This window comes from Dipodomys spectabilis, unplaced genomic scaffold (genome assembly GCF_019054845.1).
Source record: "Dipodomys spectabilis isolate Male_0828 unplaced genomic scaffold, ASM1905484v1 ptg000147l, whole genome shotgun sequence".
Classification (NCBI taxonomy): Eukaryota; Metazoa; Chordata; class Mammalia; order Rodentia; family Heteromyidae; genus Dipodomys; species Dipodomys spectabilis.
The window spans coordinates 8,076,517-8,091,741 of NW_024870824.1; the positions used below are offsets into that span (position 1 = coordinate 8,076,517).

General features: G+C 42.0%; 2 protein-coding genes across 2 annotated transcripts; both read left to right on the top strand.

The window, feature by feature from the left end:
• The first annotated feature begins 3,410 nt into the window (after window positions 1-3,410).
• On the top strand, window positions 3,411-5,782 carry LOC122118038 (protocadherin beta-4-like). The gene has a single exon (XM_042691888.1). The coding sequence runs from the start codon at window positions 3,411-3,413 to the stop codon at window positions 5,772-5,774; it is 2,364 nt and encodes a 787-aa protein (XP_042547822.1). The 3' UTR covers window positions 5,775-5,782.
• Window positions 5,783-9,334: 3,552 nt separating this feature from the next.
• Window positions 9,335-11,752, top strand: LOC122118039 (protocadherin beta-4-like). The gene has a single exon (XM_042691889.1). The coding sequence runs from the start codon at window positions 9,335-9,337 to the stop codon at window positions 11,750-11,752; it is 2,418 nt and encodes an 805-aa protein (XP_042547823.1).
• The last annotated feature ends 3,473 nt before the right edge of the window (window positions 11,753-15,225 follow it).

Consider the following 15,225-nt stretch of genomic DNA (forward strand, 5'->3'; position numbering starts at 1 on the left):
TTTTTTTTTTTTTGCTAATGGGCAGGAATAATGAATCCATTGTTTTACTGGTGATTTCAAATACATCTATTTAACTCAGTTCAAATTATGTATTTAAAAGCAGTTACAGTCAAAATCTGTGTAGTTAAACAAATGTGTAAATGTTAAATTTTTCAAAGTACAGGCATAGTTTTGTTTTTACCATGTATTTAAGTTAATTGTAAATGGAAAGAATGCATCATAAAATCCAAAACATTTAATTTATAACGAATAGTTCTCATTATGCTATCTTTATTTCAACAGTGAAATTTCAACTTAATTTCCTGTTGTACTTGCATTTATTTACCCTTTTGAATCCCTTTATCTTCCTTATTACTTTTCTGTTTTTCCCCTTTTGAGATTCATGTTCTTTTAAAAATTTTTAATTATTGTCAAGATGATGTACAGAGAGGTTACAGTTGCATAGGAAGGTAATGAGTACATTGCTTGTGGAAGGTTGTTACCACCTCCCTCATTTTTTCCCCTTGCTTTCACTCCCCTCCAACTACTTGCCCTCCCCCCCCAAGTTATAGAGTTTATTTCCTACATAGTGTCTTGTGAATATTACTGTTGCATTGGATTTTCATGTTTTTTCTACTCTAAATTCCATATATGAGAGGAAAATTATGATACTCTTGAGTTTGGCTTATGTAGGTTAACATGGTTTCTCCCATCTCACCTATGTACTGAAAACTGCATAGTTTGATTCTACTCTATGGCTGAACAAATCTCCATTCTGTATTTGCACTGCATTTTCTTTCTGTGCTTGTTATAATATTCCTAGTACATCTTCAAGTAATGGCCTGTAGGGAAAATAAGGAAGTGTTTAAGATCAATTAATTCCCTTTTAGGTTTATAGTACAAAAATAAAAATAAAACATTTGATTCATTCTCTTTATTGACAGTTACAGTTAATATTTTGTTAGTGTATTACATACAATGGACAAAAATATAAATGAGTACAGCAAACTCCTCTTAAATGATTATAGTTGGTCAAATCATATTCACAATGACTGAGGACAAAATTAAACTGAAACCATTTTAAACATCTGATTGTGCTTTCTACTGTGAATGAGACATTATTAAGGCATGAGGGATGACAGTTTGATTTGTAAATTCAGAGTTGCAAATGTAAAGACTCCTGTCACATGTAATCTCTTGAAGAAACATAAATGTATCTTGTCCATGGAGTCCTACTTCATTATTCATGATTCCCTGACATACATAGGGTGTTTTAGAAGGGAACTATTTTATTCTTCCTTTATTTTCCTGGCTTACACTAATATCTAATATTGTTTTGGGATTATTTGCAGTCCTTTGGAGATAATACACTTCAGCATTCTACTTCCAACATTGTAGTTCAAGAAGCTGAATAAGCCTGGCACCTTTTGCTCACTCCTGTAATCCTAGCTACTCAAAGATGCTGAGATCTGAGGATCTCGATTTGAGTCCAGTCAGGGCAGAACAGTACCCATAATATTCTTATCTCTAATTAAAAAACAGAAGTGGTGCTGTGACTCACGTGGTGGAACACTAGCCTTGAGCACAAAAAGACTCAGGGACAGCACCCAAGCCCTGAGTTCAAGCCCACAATCAACAAAAAAAGAAGCCGAACAAAAAGTACCAAAGGAAAGAGAGCAATATTATGAAAGTCTAAGTTAACTACAGCTAAGAATAAAATTTAAAACAACAGAAACAACAAATCTTGTCAATAAAACATTTAGTGTTTAAAGAAATGTATTAGAAAAATAACTTTTCTTCACATGGGTATGATTGCTTTACAGAAATTGAACACTAATGATGAAAAGAAATAGAATGGAAATTCTCGAGATTTTTGGAACTTTCCATGAGGAAAAATAAGATTAGAATTTCTTTCTTTTTTCTTTCTTTCTTTTTTTGTTGGTCATGGGGCTTGAACTCTGGGTTTGGGCACTATCCCTGAGCTCTTCAGCTCAAGGTGAGTACTCTATTGCTTGAGCTACAGCACCATTTCCAGCTTTCTGGTGGTTTTTCGGAGATGAGTCTTATGGACTTTCCTGCCCAGGGTTGGCTTTGAACTGTGATCCTCAGATCTCAGCCTCCTGAATATGTAAGATTACAGGCATGAGCCACTGGCGCCCAGCTAGCATTTCTTTAAGCATGCATAAAGTGCAGTTATAGCTACATTTATGTGGTGATGGTTGGGGCATACACGTCAATGATAGAGTATGAAATTTATGGCCAGCATGCAGGAGAACCTTGGTTGTATACCCAGAAAAAAGTACAATTCTCTTTATGCAACCGAACAACAGATGCCTAACTCCTTAATAATCAAAAATAATTTTTTACTTTTCACTCTATGTACTTTAAATGTATTCTTGAATATACTTTGGGGCACATGTTTTTATCCTTTTATCCTTAGCTGTTTCCATGAAGATAAGGAAAAAGGCCAAATCTTCTGTTCAAAACATCCATTTATCACCAATTTCATGGGAAATATTTAATTGTGGCAAGTAAAGAGGAGGCAGTTCTTTCCCAGGCCATCAAATTTTGGAGAGTTATTTATAGTTTGAGGACAAAATAGATGTAACTAATAAGAGTGTTCATGCATTGTGGTGGTGATGGCTGGGGCCATGGGCATACAAGCACTGTACCACCAAGATATATACTCAAGTGCAGATCCTATCAGCGATTCACATGAAATAATCATTAGCAATATGAATAAATTGAATTTATACACTGTTGGTTAAGTAGAATTTTGCAAATGCAGCAAAGATAATAGTCTAAATTTGATGACAAGAAATAATTATGCCTTCCACTTGTTTGAACATTGCCTTCATTTATGTGCAGTCAAAAACTCTTTGGTAGAAAGTTATCTCCAATTATGTGCAACTGAAACCCTTTACCCTTGTACATGAATAAAAGTTTCTTAAGCTTTAACTGCTTTTTGAGACAGGGTCTTATTGTACAGCCAAAGCTGGCCACCTTGGCTAGCCTGAAGAACCTCCTGCCATCACACCCTCCTCTAAAATGTCCTTTATTTAGCTATTTCACTAAGCGCAGAACACAGAGAAACTGTCAAATGTATAGTACTAACTACAGTTGCTGTTAGGTCTATTCAATCAGAAACTTGTAAAAGGTCATTTTACTTGACTATCTCGGATTAATTTCTCAATCAGGACGCAGGGTGGCGCTGCAGGCTAAGATTCCGAATAAACAGCCCTAAAAAGCGCCTGTATTCGTTTACACTGTAATACACAGTCAAATACAGAAGCGTTGAGAGAGGCTATAAACGGAGTTGGTCGAACCTATACCAAAGAATTGGTGGAGAAAAGCCACTTTCTGATGATTCAGCCAAACAAGAAATCATAATACATCTCCAGCATTTCCTCAGGAGCGGCGGAAGTGATTGAATGCCAGCATCAGGCTCCAACGTGGAGAAGGTAGAGATGATTCCCTCAAACAGGCAAGTGAGGTTCTTTGTTGTTATGATGTTTGTGTCTCTTGTTCGCCCGGAGCCAATGCGCTTTTCTGTGCCAGAAGAAACAGAAAGCGGTTCCTTTGTAGCCGGTCTTACCAAAGATCTCGGCATGGCACTTGGGGAATTGGCCTCCCGATCTGCCAGGGTGGTGTCTGACGATTATAAACAGCATTTGCTGCTGGACCCTCAGAATGGAGATTTGCTACTGAGGGAGAAATTAGACCGGGAGGAGCTCTGTGGCCCCAGGGAACCGTGTGTGTTGCATTTCCAAGTGTTCCTGGAAATGCCAGTGCAAGCTTTTCCAGGAGAATTACTGATTGAAGATATAAATGATCATGCCCCGGTTTTTCCTGATAGGGAAGTGCTCTTGAAAATACCGGAAAACAGCCACCCAGGAACTCTGTTTCCATTAACATTAGCAGAGGATTTGGATGTGGGCATTAATGGGATTCAAACCTACACAGTCAGCCCCAATGCTCACTTTAATGTGCTCACTCGAAATAATAGCGAAGGCAAGAAGTACCCAGAATTGGTCCAGGACAAAGCGCTGGACCGCGAGGAACAGGCTGAGCTCAGCTTAACCCTTGTGGCTCTGGATGGTGGGACTCCACCTAGGTCTGGCACAGTCTTGGTTCGAGTCCTGGTCATGGACGTCAATGACAATGCTCCCGAGTTTGTGCACTCTCCATATGAGGTGCGGGTCCTGGAGAACAGCCCACCAGATTCTGTGATTCTAAACGTGTTAGCCAAAGATGCAGATGATGGGCACTTTGGGAGTGTTTCCTATGGCTTCTTCCAAGCATCAGATGACATTAAGCAAACTTTCTCAATAAATGAGATCACGGGAGAAATTCGACTGAAAAAGGCATTGGACTTTGAGAAAGTTACTTCTTACCGTGTGGAAATGGAGGCCACGGATGGAGGAGGCCTCACTGGGAAGGGCACTGTATTCATAGAGGTGGTGGATGTGAATGACAATGCCCCGGAAATTACCATCTCTTCACTCACCAGCTCCATCCCAGAAAATGCTGCTGAGACCTTAGTCTCTATCTTCAGAGTTGGAGATAGGGATTCTGGAGATAATGGAAAGACAGTATGCTCTATTCCAGATGACCTTCCTTTCATCCTAAAATCTACTTTCAAGAATTTCTACACTTTGGTGACAGAGAGGCCCTTGGATAGAGAAATAAGAGACCAATACAATATCACCATCACTGTCTCCGACTTGGGGACTCCCAGGCTGCAAACTCAGCACACCTTCACCCTGCAGGTGTCCGAGGTGAACGACAACGCCCCCGAATTCACGCAGTCCTCCTACACCCTGTGGGTCCGCGAGAACAACAGCCCCGCCCTGCACATTGGCACCATCAGCGCCACAGACAGAGACTCGGGCAGCAACGCCCAGCTGACCTACTCGCTGCTGCCCGGCCCGCAGCCCGGCCCCGACGCGGCGGCGGCGCTGGTGTCCATCAACGCGGACAGCGGGCAGCTGTTCGCCCTGAGGGCGCTGGACTATGAGGCCCTGCAGGCGTTCGAGGTGCGCGTGCGCGCCGCCGACCGCGGCTCGCCCCCGCTCAGCAGCCAGGCGCTGGTGCGCGTGCAGGTGCTGGACGCCAACGACAACTCGCCCTTCGTGCTGTACCCGCTGCAGAACGCGTCTGCGCCCTGCACCGAGCTGCTGCCCAGGGCGGCCGAGCCGGGCTACCTGGTGAGCAAGGTGGTGGCGGTGGACCGCGACTCGGGCCAGAACGCCTGGCTGTCGTTCCAGCTGCTCAAGGCCACGGAGCCCGGGCTGTTCAGCGTGTGGCCGCACAATGGCGAGGTGCGCACCGCCAGGCTGCTGAGCGAGCGCGACGCGCCCAAGCACAGGCTGCTGCTGCTGGTCAAGGACAATGGCGAGCCGCCGCGCTCGGCCAGCGTCACGCTGCACGTGCTGCTGGTGGATGGCTTCTCGCAGCCCTACCTGCCGCTGCCCGACGCGGCGGCGCCCGAGCGCGCGCAGCCCGACCGCCTCACTGCCTACTTGGTCATCGCGCTGGCGGCCGTGTCTTCTCTCTTCCTCTTGTCTCTGCTGCTCTTCGTGGCCGTCAGGCTGTGCAGGAGGAGCAGGGCGCGCTCGCTGGCCGGCTGCGCGCTGCCCGATGGCCCCTTGCCTGGACACCTGCTGGACGTGAGTGGCACGGGGACCCTGGCCCACAGCTACCAGTATGAGGTGTGTCTGCAGGGAGGTGTTGGCACCAACGAGTTCAATTTCCTGAAACCCGTTATTCCGAATAGTCTTTTTCATGACACTTAAGGCTGAGGCTTTGTAGTAACTGAAATATTAATAACTTTCTGTTCCATTCTCTTGTTTTCATATCGATATATGAGATTATTTGTGGTTTTATGTTTTTCTTATATCAAAGTGGGTCTTCTTATTAATTCAGTTAATGCCTTTATGGTTTTTTTTTTTTTTTTTTGCTAATGGGCAGGAATAATGAATCCATTGTTTTACTGGTGATTTCAAATACATCTATTTAACTCAGTTCAAATTATGTATTTAAAAGCAGTTACAGTCAAAATCTGTGTAGTTAAACAAATGTGTAAATGTTAAATTTTTCAAAGTACAGGCATAGTTTTGTTTTTACCATGTATTTAAGTTAATTGTAAATGGAAAGAATGCATCATAAAATCCAAAACATTTAATTTATAACGAATAGTTCTCATTATGCTATCTTTATTTCAACAGTGAAATTTCAACTTAATTTCCTGTTGTACTTGCATTTATTTACCCTTTTGAATCCCTTTATCTTCCTTATTACTTTTCTGTTTTTCCCCTTTTGAGATTCATGTTCTTTTAAAAATTTTTAATTATTGTCAAGATGATGTACAGAGAGGTTACAGTTGCATAGGAAGGTAATGAGTACATTGCTTGTGGAAGGTTGTTACCACCTCCCTCATTTTTTCCCCTTGCTTTCACTCCCCTCCAACTACTTGCCCTCCCCCCCCAAGTTATAGAGTTTATTTCCTACATAGTGTCTTGTGAATATTACTGTTGCATTGGATTTTCATGTTTTTTCTACTCTAAATTCCATATATGAGAGGAAAATTATGATACTCTTGAGTTTGGCTTATGTAGGTTAACATGGTTTCTCCCATCTCACCTATGTACTGAAAACTGCATAGTTTGATTCTACTCTATGGCTGAACAAATCTCCATTCTGTATTTGCACTGCATTTTCTTTCTGTGCTTGTTATAATATTCCTAGTACATCTTCAAGTAATGGCCTGTAGGGAAAATAAGGAAGTGTTTAAGATCAATTAATTCCCTTTTAGGTTTATAGTACAAAAATAAAAATAAAACATTTGATTCATTCTCTTTATTGACAGTTACAGTTAATATTTTGTTAGTGTATTACATACAATGGACAAAAATATAAATGAGTACAGCAAACTCCTCTTAAATGATTATAGTTGGTCAAATCATATTCACAATGACTGAGGACAAAATTAAACTGAAACCATTTTAAACATCTGATTGTGCTTTCTACTGTGAATGAGACATTATTAAGGCATGAGGGATGACAGTTTGATTTGTAAATTCAGAGTTGCAAATGTAAAGACTCCTGTCACATGTAATCTCTTGAAGAAACATAAATGTATCTTGTCCATGGAGTCCTACTTCATTATTCATGATTCCCTGACATACATAGGGTGTTTTAGAAGGGAACTATTTTATTCTTCCTTTATTTTCCTGGCTTACACTAATATCTAATATTGTTTTGGGATTATTTGCAGTCCTTTGGAGATAATACACTTCAGCATTCTACTTCCAACATTGTAGTTCAAGAAGCTGAATAAGCCTGGCACCTTTTGCTCACTCCTGTAATCCTAGCTACTCAAAGATGCTGAGATCTGAGGATCTCGATTTGAGTCCAGTCAGGGCAGAACAGTACCCATAATATTCTTATCTCTAATTAAAAAACAGAAGTGGTGCTGTGACTCACGTGGTGGAACACTAGCCTTGAGCACAAAAAGACTCAGGGACAGCACCCAAGCCCTGAGTTCAAGCCCACAATCAACAAAAAAAGAAGCCGAACAAAAAGTACCAAAGGAAAGAGAGCAATATTATGAAAGTCTAAGTTAACTACAGCTAAGAATAAAATTTAAAACAACAGAAACAACAAATCTTGTCAATAAAACATTTAGTGTTTAAAGAAATGTATTAGAAAAATAACTTTTCTTCACATGGGTATGATTGCTTTACAGAAATTGAACACTAATGATGAAAAGAAATAGAATGGAAATTCTCGAGATTTTTGGAACTTTCCATGAGGAAAAATAAGATTAGAATTTCTTTCTTTTTTCTTTCTTTCTTTTTTTGTTGGTCATGGGGCTTGAACTCTGGGTTTGGGCACTATCCCTGAGCTCTTCAGCTCAAGGTGAGTACTCTATTGCTTGAGCTACAGCACCATTTCCAGCTTTCTGGTGGTTTTTCGGAGATGAGTCTTATGGACTTTCCTGCCCAGGGTTGGCTTTGAACTGTGATCCTCAGATCTCAGCCTCCTGAATATGTAAGATTACAGGCATGAGCCACTGGCGCCCAGCTAGCATTTCTTTAAGCATGCATAAAGTGCAGTTATAGCTACATTTATGTGGTGATGGTTGGGGCATACACGTCAATGATAGAGTATGAAATTTATGGCCAGCATGCAGGAGAACCTTGGTTGTATACCCAGAAAAAAGTACAATTCTCTTTATGCAACCGAACAACAGATGCCTAACTCCTTAATAATCAAAAATAATTTTTTACTTTTCACTCTATGTACTTTAAATGTATTCTTGAATATACTTTGGGGCACATGTTTTTATCCTTTTATCCTTAGCTGTTTCCATGAAGATAAGGAAAAAGGCCAAATCTTCTGTTCAAAACATCCATTTATCACCAATTTCATGGGAAATATTTAATTGTGGCAAGTAAAGAGGAGGCAGTTCTTTCCCAGGCCATCAAATTTTGGAGAGTTATTTATAGTTTGAGGACAAAATAGATGTAACTAATAAGAGTGTTCATGCATTGTGGTGGTGATGGCTGGGGCCATGGGCATACAAGCACTGTACCACCAAGATATATACTCAAGTGCAGATCCTATCAGCGATTCACATGAAATAATCATTAGCAATATGAATAAATTGAATTTATACACTGTTGGTTAAGTAGAATTTTGCAAATGCAGCAAAGATAATAGTCTAAATTTGATGACAAGAAATAATTATGCCTTCCACTTGTTTGAACATTGCCTTCATTTATGTGCAGTCAAAAACTCTTTGGTAGAAAGTTATCTCCAATTATGTGCAACTGAAACCCTTTACCCTTGTACATGAATAAAAGTTTCTTAAGCTTTAACTGCTTTTTGAGACAGGGTCTTATTGTACAGCCAAAGCTGGCCACCTTGGCTAGCCTGAAGAACCTCCTGCCATCACACCCTCCTCTAAAATGTCCTTTATTTAGCTATTTCACTAAGCGCAGAACACAGAGAAACTGTCAAATGTATAGTACTAACTACAGTTGCTGTTAGGTCTATTCAATCAGAAACTTGTAAAAGGTCATTTTACTTGACTATCTCGGATTAATTTCTCAATCAGGACGCAGGGTGGCGCTGCAGGCTAAGATTCCGAATAAACAGCCCTAAAAAGCGCCTGTATTCGTTTACACTGTAATACACAGTCAAATACAGAAGCGTTGAGAGAGGCTATAAACGGAGTTGGTCGAACCTATACCAAAGAATTGGTGGAGAAAAGCCACTTTCTGATGATTCAGCCAAACAAGAAATCATAATACATCTCCAGCATTTCCTCAGGAGCGGCGGAAGTGATTGAATGCCAGCATCAGGCTCCAACGTGGAGAAGGTAGAGATGATTCCCTCAAACAGGCAAGTGAGGTTCTTTGTTGTTATGATGTTTGTGTCTCTTGTTCGCCCGGAGCCAATGCGCTTTTCTGTGCCAGAAGAAACAGAAAGCGGTTCCTTTGTAGCCGGTCTTACCAAAGATCTCGGCATGGCACTTGGGGAATTGGCCTCCCGATCTGCCAGGGTGGTGTCTGACGATTATAAACAGCATTTGCTGCTGGACCCTCAGAATGGAGATTTGCTACTGAGGGAGAAATTAGACCGGGAGGAGCTCTGTGGCCCCAGGGAACCGTGTGTGTTGCATTTCCAAGTGTTCCTGGAAATGCCAGTGCAAGCTTTTCCAGGAGAATTACTGATTGAAGATATAAATGATCATGCCCCGGTTTTTCCTGATAGGGAAGTGCTCTTGAAAATACCGGAAAACAGCCACCCAGGAACTCTGTTTCCATTAACATTAGCAGAGGATTTGGATGTGGGCATTAATGGGATTCAAACCTACACAGTCAGCCCCAATGCTCACTTTAATGTGCTCACTCGAAATAATAGCGAAGGCAAGAAGTACCCAGAATTGGTCCAGGACAAAGCGCTGGACCGCGAGGAACAGGCTGAGCTCAGCTTAACCCTTGTGGCTCTGGATGGTGGGACTCCACCTAGGTCTGGCACAGTCTTGGTTCGAGTCCTGGTCATGGACGTCAATGACAATGCTCCCGAGTTTGTGCACTCTCCATATGAGGTGCGGGTCCTGGAGAACAGCCCACCAGATTCTGTGATTCTAAACGTGTTAGCCAAAGATGCAGATGATGGGCACTTTGGGAGTGTTTCCTATGGCTTCTTCCAAGCATCAGATGACATTAAGCAAACTTTCTCAATAAATGAGATCACGGGAGAAATTCGACTGAAAAAGGCATTGGACTTTGAGAAAGTTACTTCTTACCGTGTGGAAATGGAGGCCACGGATGGAGGAGGCCTCACTGGGAAGGGCACTGTATTCATAGAGGTGGTGGATGTGAATGACAATGCCCCGGAAATTACCATCTCTTCACTCACCAGCTCCATCCCAGAAAATGCTGCTGAGACCTTAGTCTCTATCTTCAGAGTTGGAGATAGGGATTCTGGAGATAATGGAAAGACAGTATGCTCTATTCCAGATGACCTTCCTTTCATCCTAAAATCTACTTTCAAGAATTTCTACACTTTGGTGACAGAGAGGCCCTTGGATAGAGAAATAAGAGACCAATACAATATCACCATCACTGTCTCCGACTTGGGGACTCCCAGGCTGCAAACTCAGCACACCTTCACCCTGCAGGTGTCCGAGGTGAACGACAACGCCCCCGAATTCACGCAGTCCTCCTACACCCTGTGGGTCCGCGAGAACAACAGCCCCGCCCTGCACATTGGCACCATCAGCGCCACAGACAGAGACTCGGGCAGCAACGCCCAGCTGACCTACTCGCTGCTGCCCGGCCCGCAGCCCGGCCCCGACGCGGCGGCGGCGCTGGTGTCCATCAACGCGGACAGCGGGCAGCTGTTCGCCCTGAGGGCGCTGGACTATGAGGCCCTGCAGGCGTTCGAGGTGCGCGTGCGCGCCGCCGACCGCGGCTCGCCCCCGCTCAGCAGCCAGGCGCTGGTGCGCGTGCAGGTGCTGGACGCCAACGACAACTCGCCCTTCGTGCTGTACCCGCTGCAGAACGCGTCTGCGCCCTGCACCGAGCTGCTGCCCAGGGCGGCCGAGCCGGGCTACCTGGTGAGCAAGGTGGTGGCGGTGGACCGCGACTCGGGCCAGAACGCCTGGCTGTCGTTCCAGCTGCTCAAGGCCACGGAGCCCGGGCTGTTCAGCGTGTGGCCGCACAATGGCGAGGTGCGCACCGCCAGGCTGCTGAGCGAGCGCGACGCGCCCAAGCACAGGCTGCTGCTGCTGGTCAAGGACAATGGCGAGCCGCCGCGCTCGGCCAGCGTCACGCTGCACGTGCTGCTGGTGGATGGCTTCTCGCAGCCCTACCTGCCGCTGCCCGACGCGGCGGCGCCCGAGCGCGCGCAGCCCGACCGCCTCACTGCCTACTTGGTCATCGCGCTGGCGGCCGTGTCTTCTCTCTTCCTCTTGTCTCTGCTGCTCTTCGTGGCCGTCAGGCTGTGCAGGAGGAGCAGGGCGCGCTCGCTGGCCGGCTGCGCGCTGCCCGATGGCCCCTTGCCTGGACACCTGCTGGACGTGAGTGGCACGGGGACCCTGGCCCACAGCTACCAGTATGAGGTGTGTCTCACAGGAGACTCTGGGAATGGTGAGTTCAACTTTCTGAAACCTATACTCCCAAAGCTCTTCGTGCAGGATGCTGTGAGAGAAGTTCAGGAGAACCCCCACTGCGGTCACGACTTTGTGTTAGGATGTTAGTTTAACAATGAATCTCTCATCAATGCTGACAAATTATTGACAGGTCTTTAAGCGATTATGTTAGTAGTCCTTTCTTATCACTAGTCTAAACCTATGCATGTCCCTGACAACAACACATTTATTTCCTTGTATGTGTGGGAGAGGGGGTGAGGAAGAGTTATGGAGTTTGAACTCAGGACCTGGATGCAGTCCCTCAGCCTCTTTGTGCTCAAGGCTAGCACTCTACCACTTGAGCCACAGGGCCACTTAGGGTTTTTGAATGATTAAGTGGAGATAAGAGTCTCACAGGGACTGTTTCTCCCTGGGCTGGCTTCTAATCACAATCCTCAGATCTCAGCCTCTTGAGTAGCTAGGATTACAGTTGTTCAGATAATTTGTGTCCTATTTATTGGTTTTAATTTTATTAGACATTTTTAGTTGAACTGTATATTTTATATTTTCTCCACATCTTTCTTCTGGTAGTTTATTATTCTATAATTATAAATTACTCATTTAGTGATAATTTATGTTAGTTATTGTATTTGTGCAACATTTTAGAGCTTTTCTTATTTCTAATTTGAATATTTTGGCAAATGACTTTACCTGGAACTTTATGTTCTCATGGTCAGAGAATTTGAAATTCCTTGCTATTACTTTCACATTTTTGGTGTTTCAAGAGAAAGTGACATTTAATTGTAATAATTTGGTAGCCTGGTTTTATAATTGTCACAGAAAGATATTGAAGATCACTTAATAGCCCTTAGCCTAAAACCTAGAACATTCCCTTCTCCTAAATTCTATGTTAACAGGCAGTTCACTGAAATATCAGCATATAAAATTGTGATCTTGTTGATTTTGAGTACCACATATCCTAAGTATTATTTCATTTATTTTGTTGCTACTTACCAGGAGCATTGTAAGTACTCCACAGATACTATGATTAAGAAATGTTATACTGGGTTCTGGTGGATCCTGGCAATAATGCTAGCTACTCAGCAAGCTGAGATCTAAGGATTTTGGGTAGAAGACAGACTGGGCAGTTAAAGCCAGGATTGTCCATCTCCAATTAGTCATCAAAAAGCAAGAACTGGAGATATAACTCATGTGGTAAAATATCAGCTCTGACTAAAATAGCTCAAGGGAGGTTCTCAGTTCAAAGCCAAACTCCTAGTACTGTCAGACACTCATGAACACACACACACACACACACACACACACACACATGCACGCACACACACACACACACACCGAGTTAAATATTTTTCATCTTGTGAAAAATGCCAGTCCTAGGCTGGAAATAAGGGCTGGACATTGTCCTTGAGCTTCTTTTGCTCAAGGCTAGCACTCTACCACTGAAGCCACAATGCCACTTCCAGCTTTTTCTGTTTATGTGGTACTGAGGAATCAAGCCCATCGCTTCATGCATGCCAGACAAGCACTCTACTTAAGCCACATTCCCAGCCCTATCATGGCTTCTTGTTAATTATTTTCTATTTTGTTCTTTAGTGTAATAATTACTAAAATAACATAAATTTTCAACAGGGCTTAAGTTACAATTTGTAACTTAAGGGCTTATGTTTATTTTGTTCCTGAAGGGATTTGAATTATCTGAATCGTATTTTTGAACGTTTTGTTTAATGAGCCTAATGGACTAGTGTATAATTTTTAACTATTAAAAATATATGGATATGACTGTAAGTCAACTTCATTGAATTTTTGTCAGAATTATGAGCAATTTAAAAGCTTTCTTTACAATCTTGTATTTGCTTTAAAATCTCACATATTCTGCTGGATTTAACTATTTCTGTGTATTACTCTTTACCCCAAGATATAATACAATAAAAAGAGAAAATTTCTATCCACTTAAATTATTCTTGAAACCGTTGTCAGCCTTCATTCTATTTAAGGAATTAAAATAAGCTGGCTTCAAGTGGCTCAGCCCTATAATCCCAAGTAGTCAAATTGAGAGGTTCAAGATTTGAAGCCAGACCAAGCAAGAAGTTCATAAGACTACCCATTTCAACCAATAAAAAGCAGAGCACAATGTTACATGCCTTTTGTCTCAGCAATAGCGTGAAGTATAAATAGGAGGATCACAGATGAGTTTGTCCTGAGGAAAGGTTGAAACTCTATCTTAAAAACAGCTAAAAGAAAAGGGTCTAGGCTTAGCTTAAGTGATAGAATACCTGCCTAACACATAGGAAGTTCTGAGTTCAAATCTAGTCTTAAAATTGGAATGGAAATAAAAGATAAAAAATGACAACAGAATTGAGCACAAATATACAAGACATAGAGTAATCAAGTGTAATGACTTCTTTATTACTTATACTTTTTGCAGTGTTGCTGGTTAAGCTGGGGTCTTGAGCATTATAGGCAAGTACACTACATCCCTACACCATGAAATATCTTTTCTACATGACAACTAATTCAACTGGTTAAAGTTTTCACCAGCATATTTCAATGTCATAACACTTCACATTTACATTTTCTGTAATTGTTCTAGTTTTGAGACAGGATCTCACTCTGTAGTCCAGCCAAGGCTGTTCTCAAACTCATGTTCCCTAATACTGGAGTTACAGATAATTACTGTTGCTCTTGTCCCAAACTCATTTTTTGTTTTATGAGGAAAGTTCAGTTTGTATAATTACCCATAGGAGACTAATCAAATAATATCTAGAATCCACCCAATCTTGCACTCATAAATTAGGGATTCTTTCTTGACTGCTAGTGAGTAAGCCAGACTGCAGAGTACGTAAATTTTTGAAATTCAGATGAGTTTGGATTTGTGTGTGTGTTTGCATGCATGTGTGCATGCATGCACTCATATGAGCATATGTACTGAGGCTTAAACTTGGGACCTCATGGTCTCCCTAAGCCTTTCCATTTAAGATTCGTGCTCTACCACTTAAGTCACAGCTCCATTTCTGAAATCTAGTTGTTAGAATTTAAATACACAAATAATAACACTTATTTTATTTTAATATGAAATTTCAAATGCTTGTATATATACATACACACATCTTTTATAATTCATTTGCTGTCATTTTTAGGTGTTGGACATAGTGAATTTAATAAGTGGTGTTCTAAGGACAGAAATTCTACTGAAAGCAGTATAGTCATTATGACCTGAAGGTCTACACTTTTCTTACAATCACAACTTATGTGTATATTTGGTGGAATTAGGTGGACATGTGGTAGCCTATATAACTCTCTCTCTCACACACAAACTGATTAAATGTCAGATATACATATATATGTATATATATATATATATAATATATAAAACCAATAAGAAGAGGATGATATGACAAGTTAGGGATGGTGGCACATCTCATAATTCCAGTTACGTGTGAGACAGAGATCAAGAGGATCACAGGTTGAATTTAGGCCAGGCTAAAAGTTATTGAGACAATCAAGATGTGGTGGTATACATCTGTTATCCCAGCGACATACATGGGATGAAGAGGTAGAGCGATTGCTATGTAAGGCCAGCC

Bases quoted from the DNA above. Each gene is read 5' to 3' on its own strand.
- LOC122118038 (XM_042691888.1), top strand. From the start codon at position 3,411: ATGCCAGCATCAGGCTCCAACGTGGAGAAGGTAGAGATGATTCCCTCA.
- LOC122118039 (XM_042691889.1), top strand. From the start codon at position 9,335: ATGCCAGCATCAGGCTCCAACGTGGAGAAGGTAGAGATGATTCCCTCA.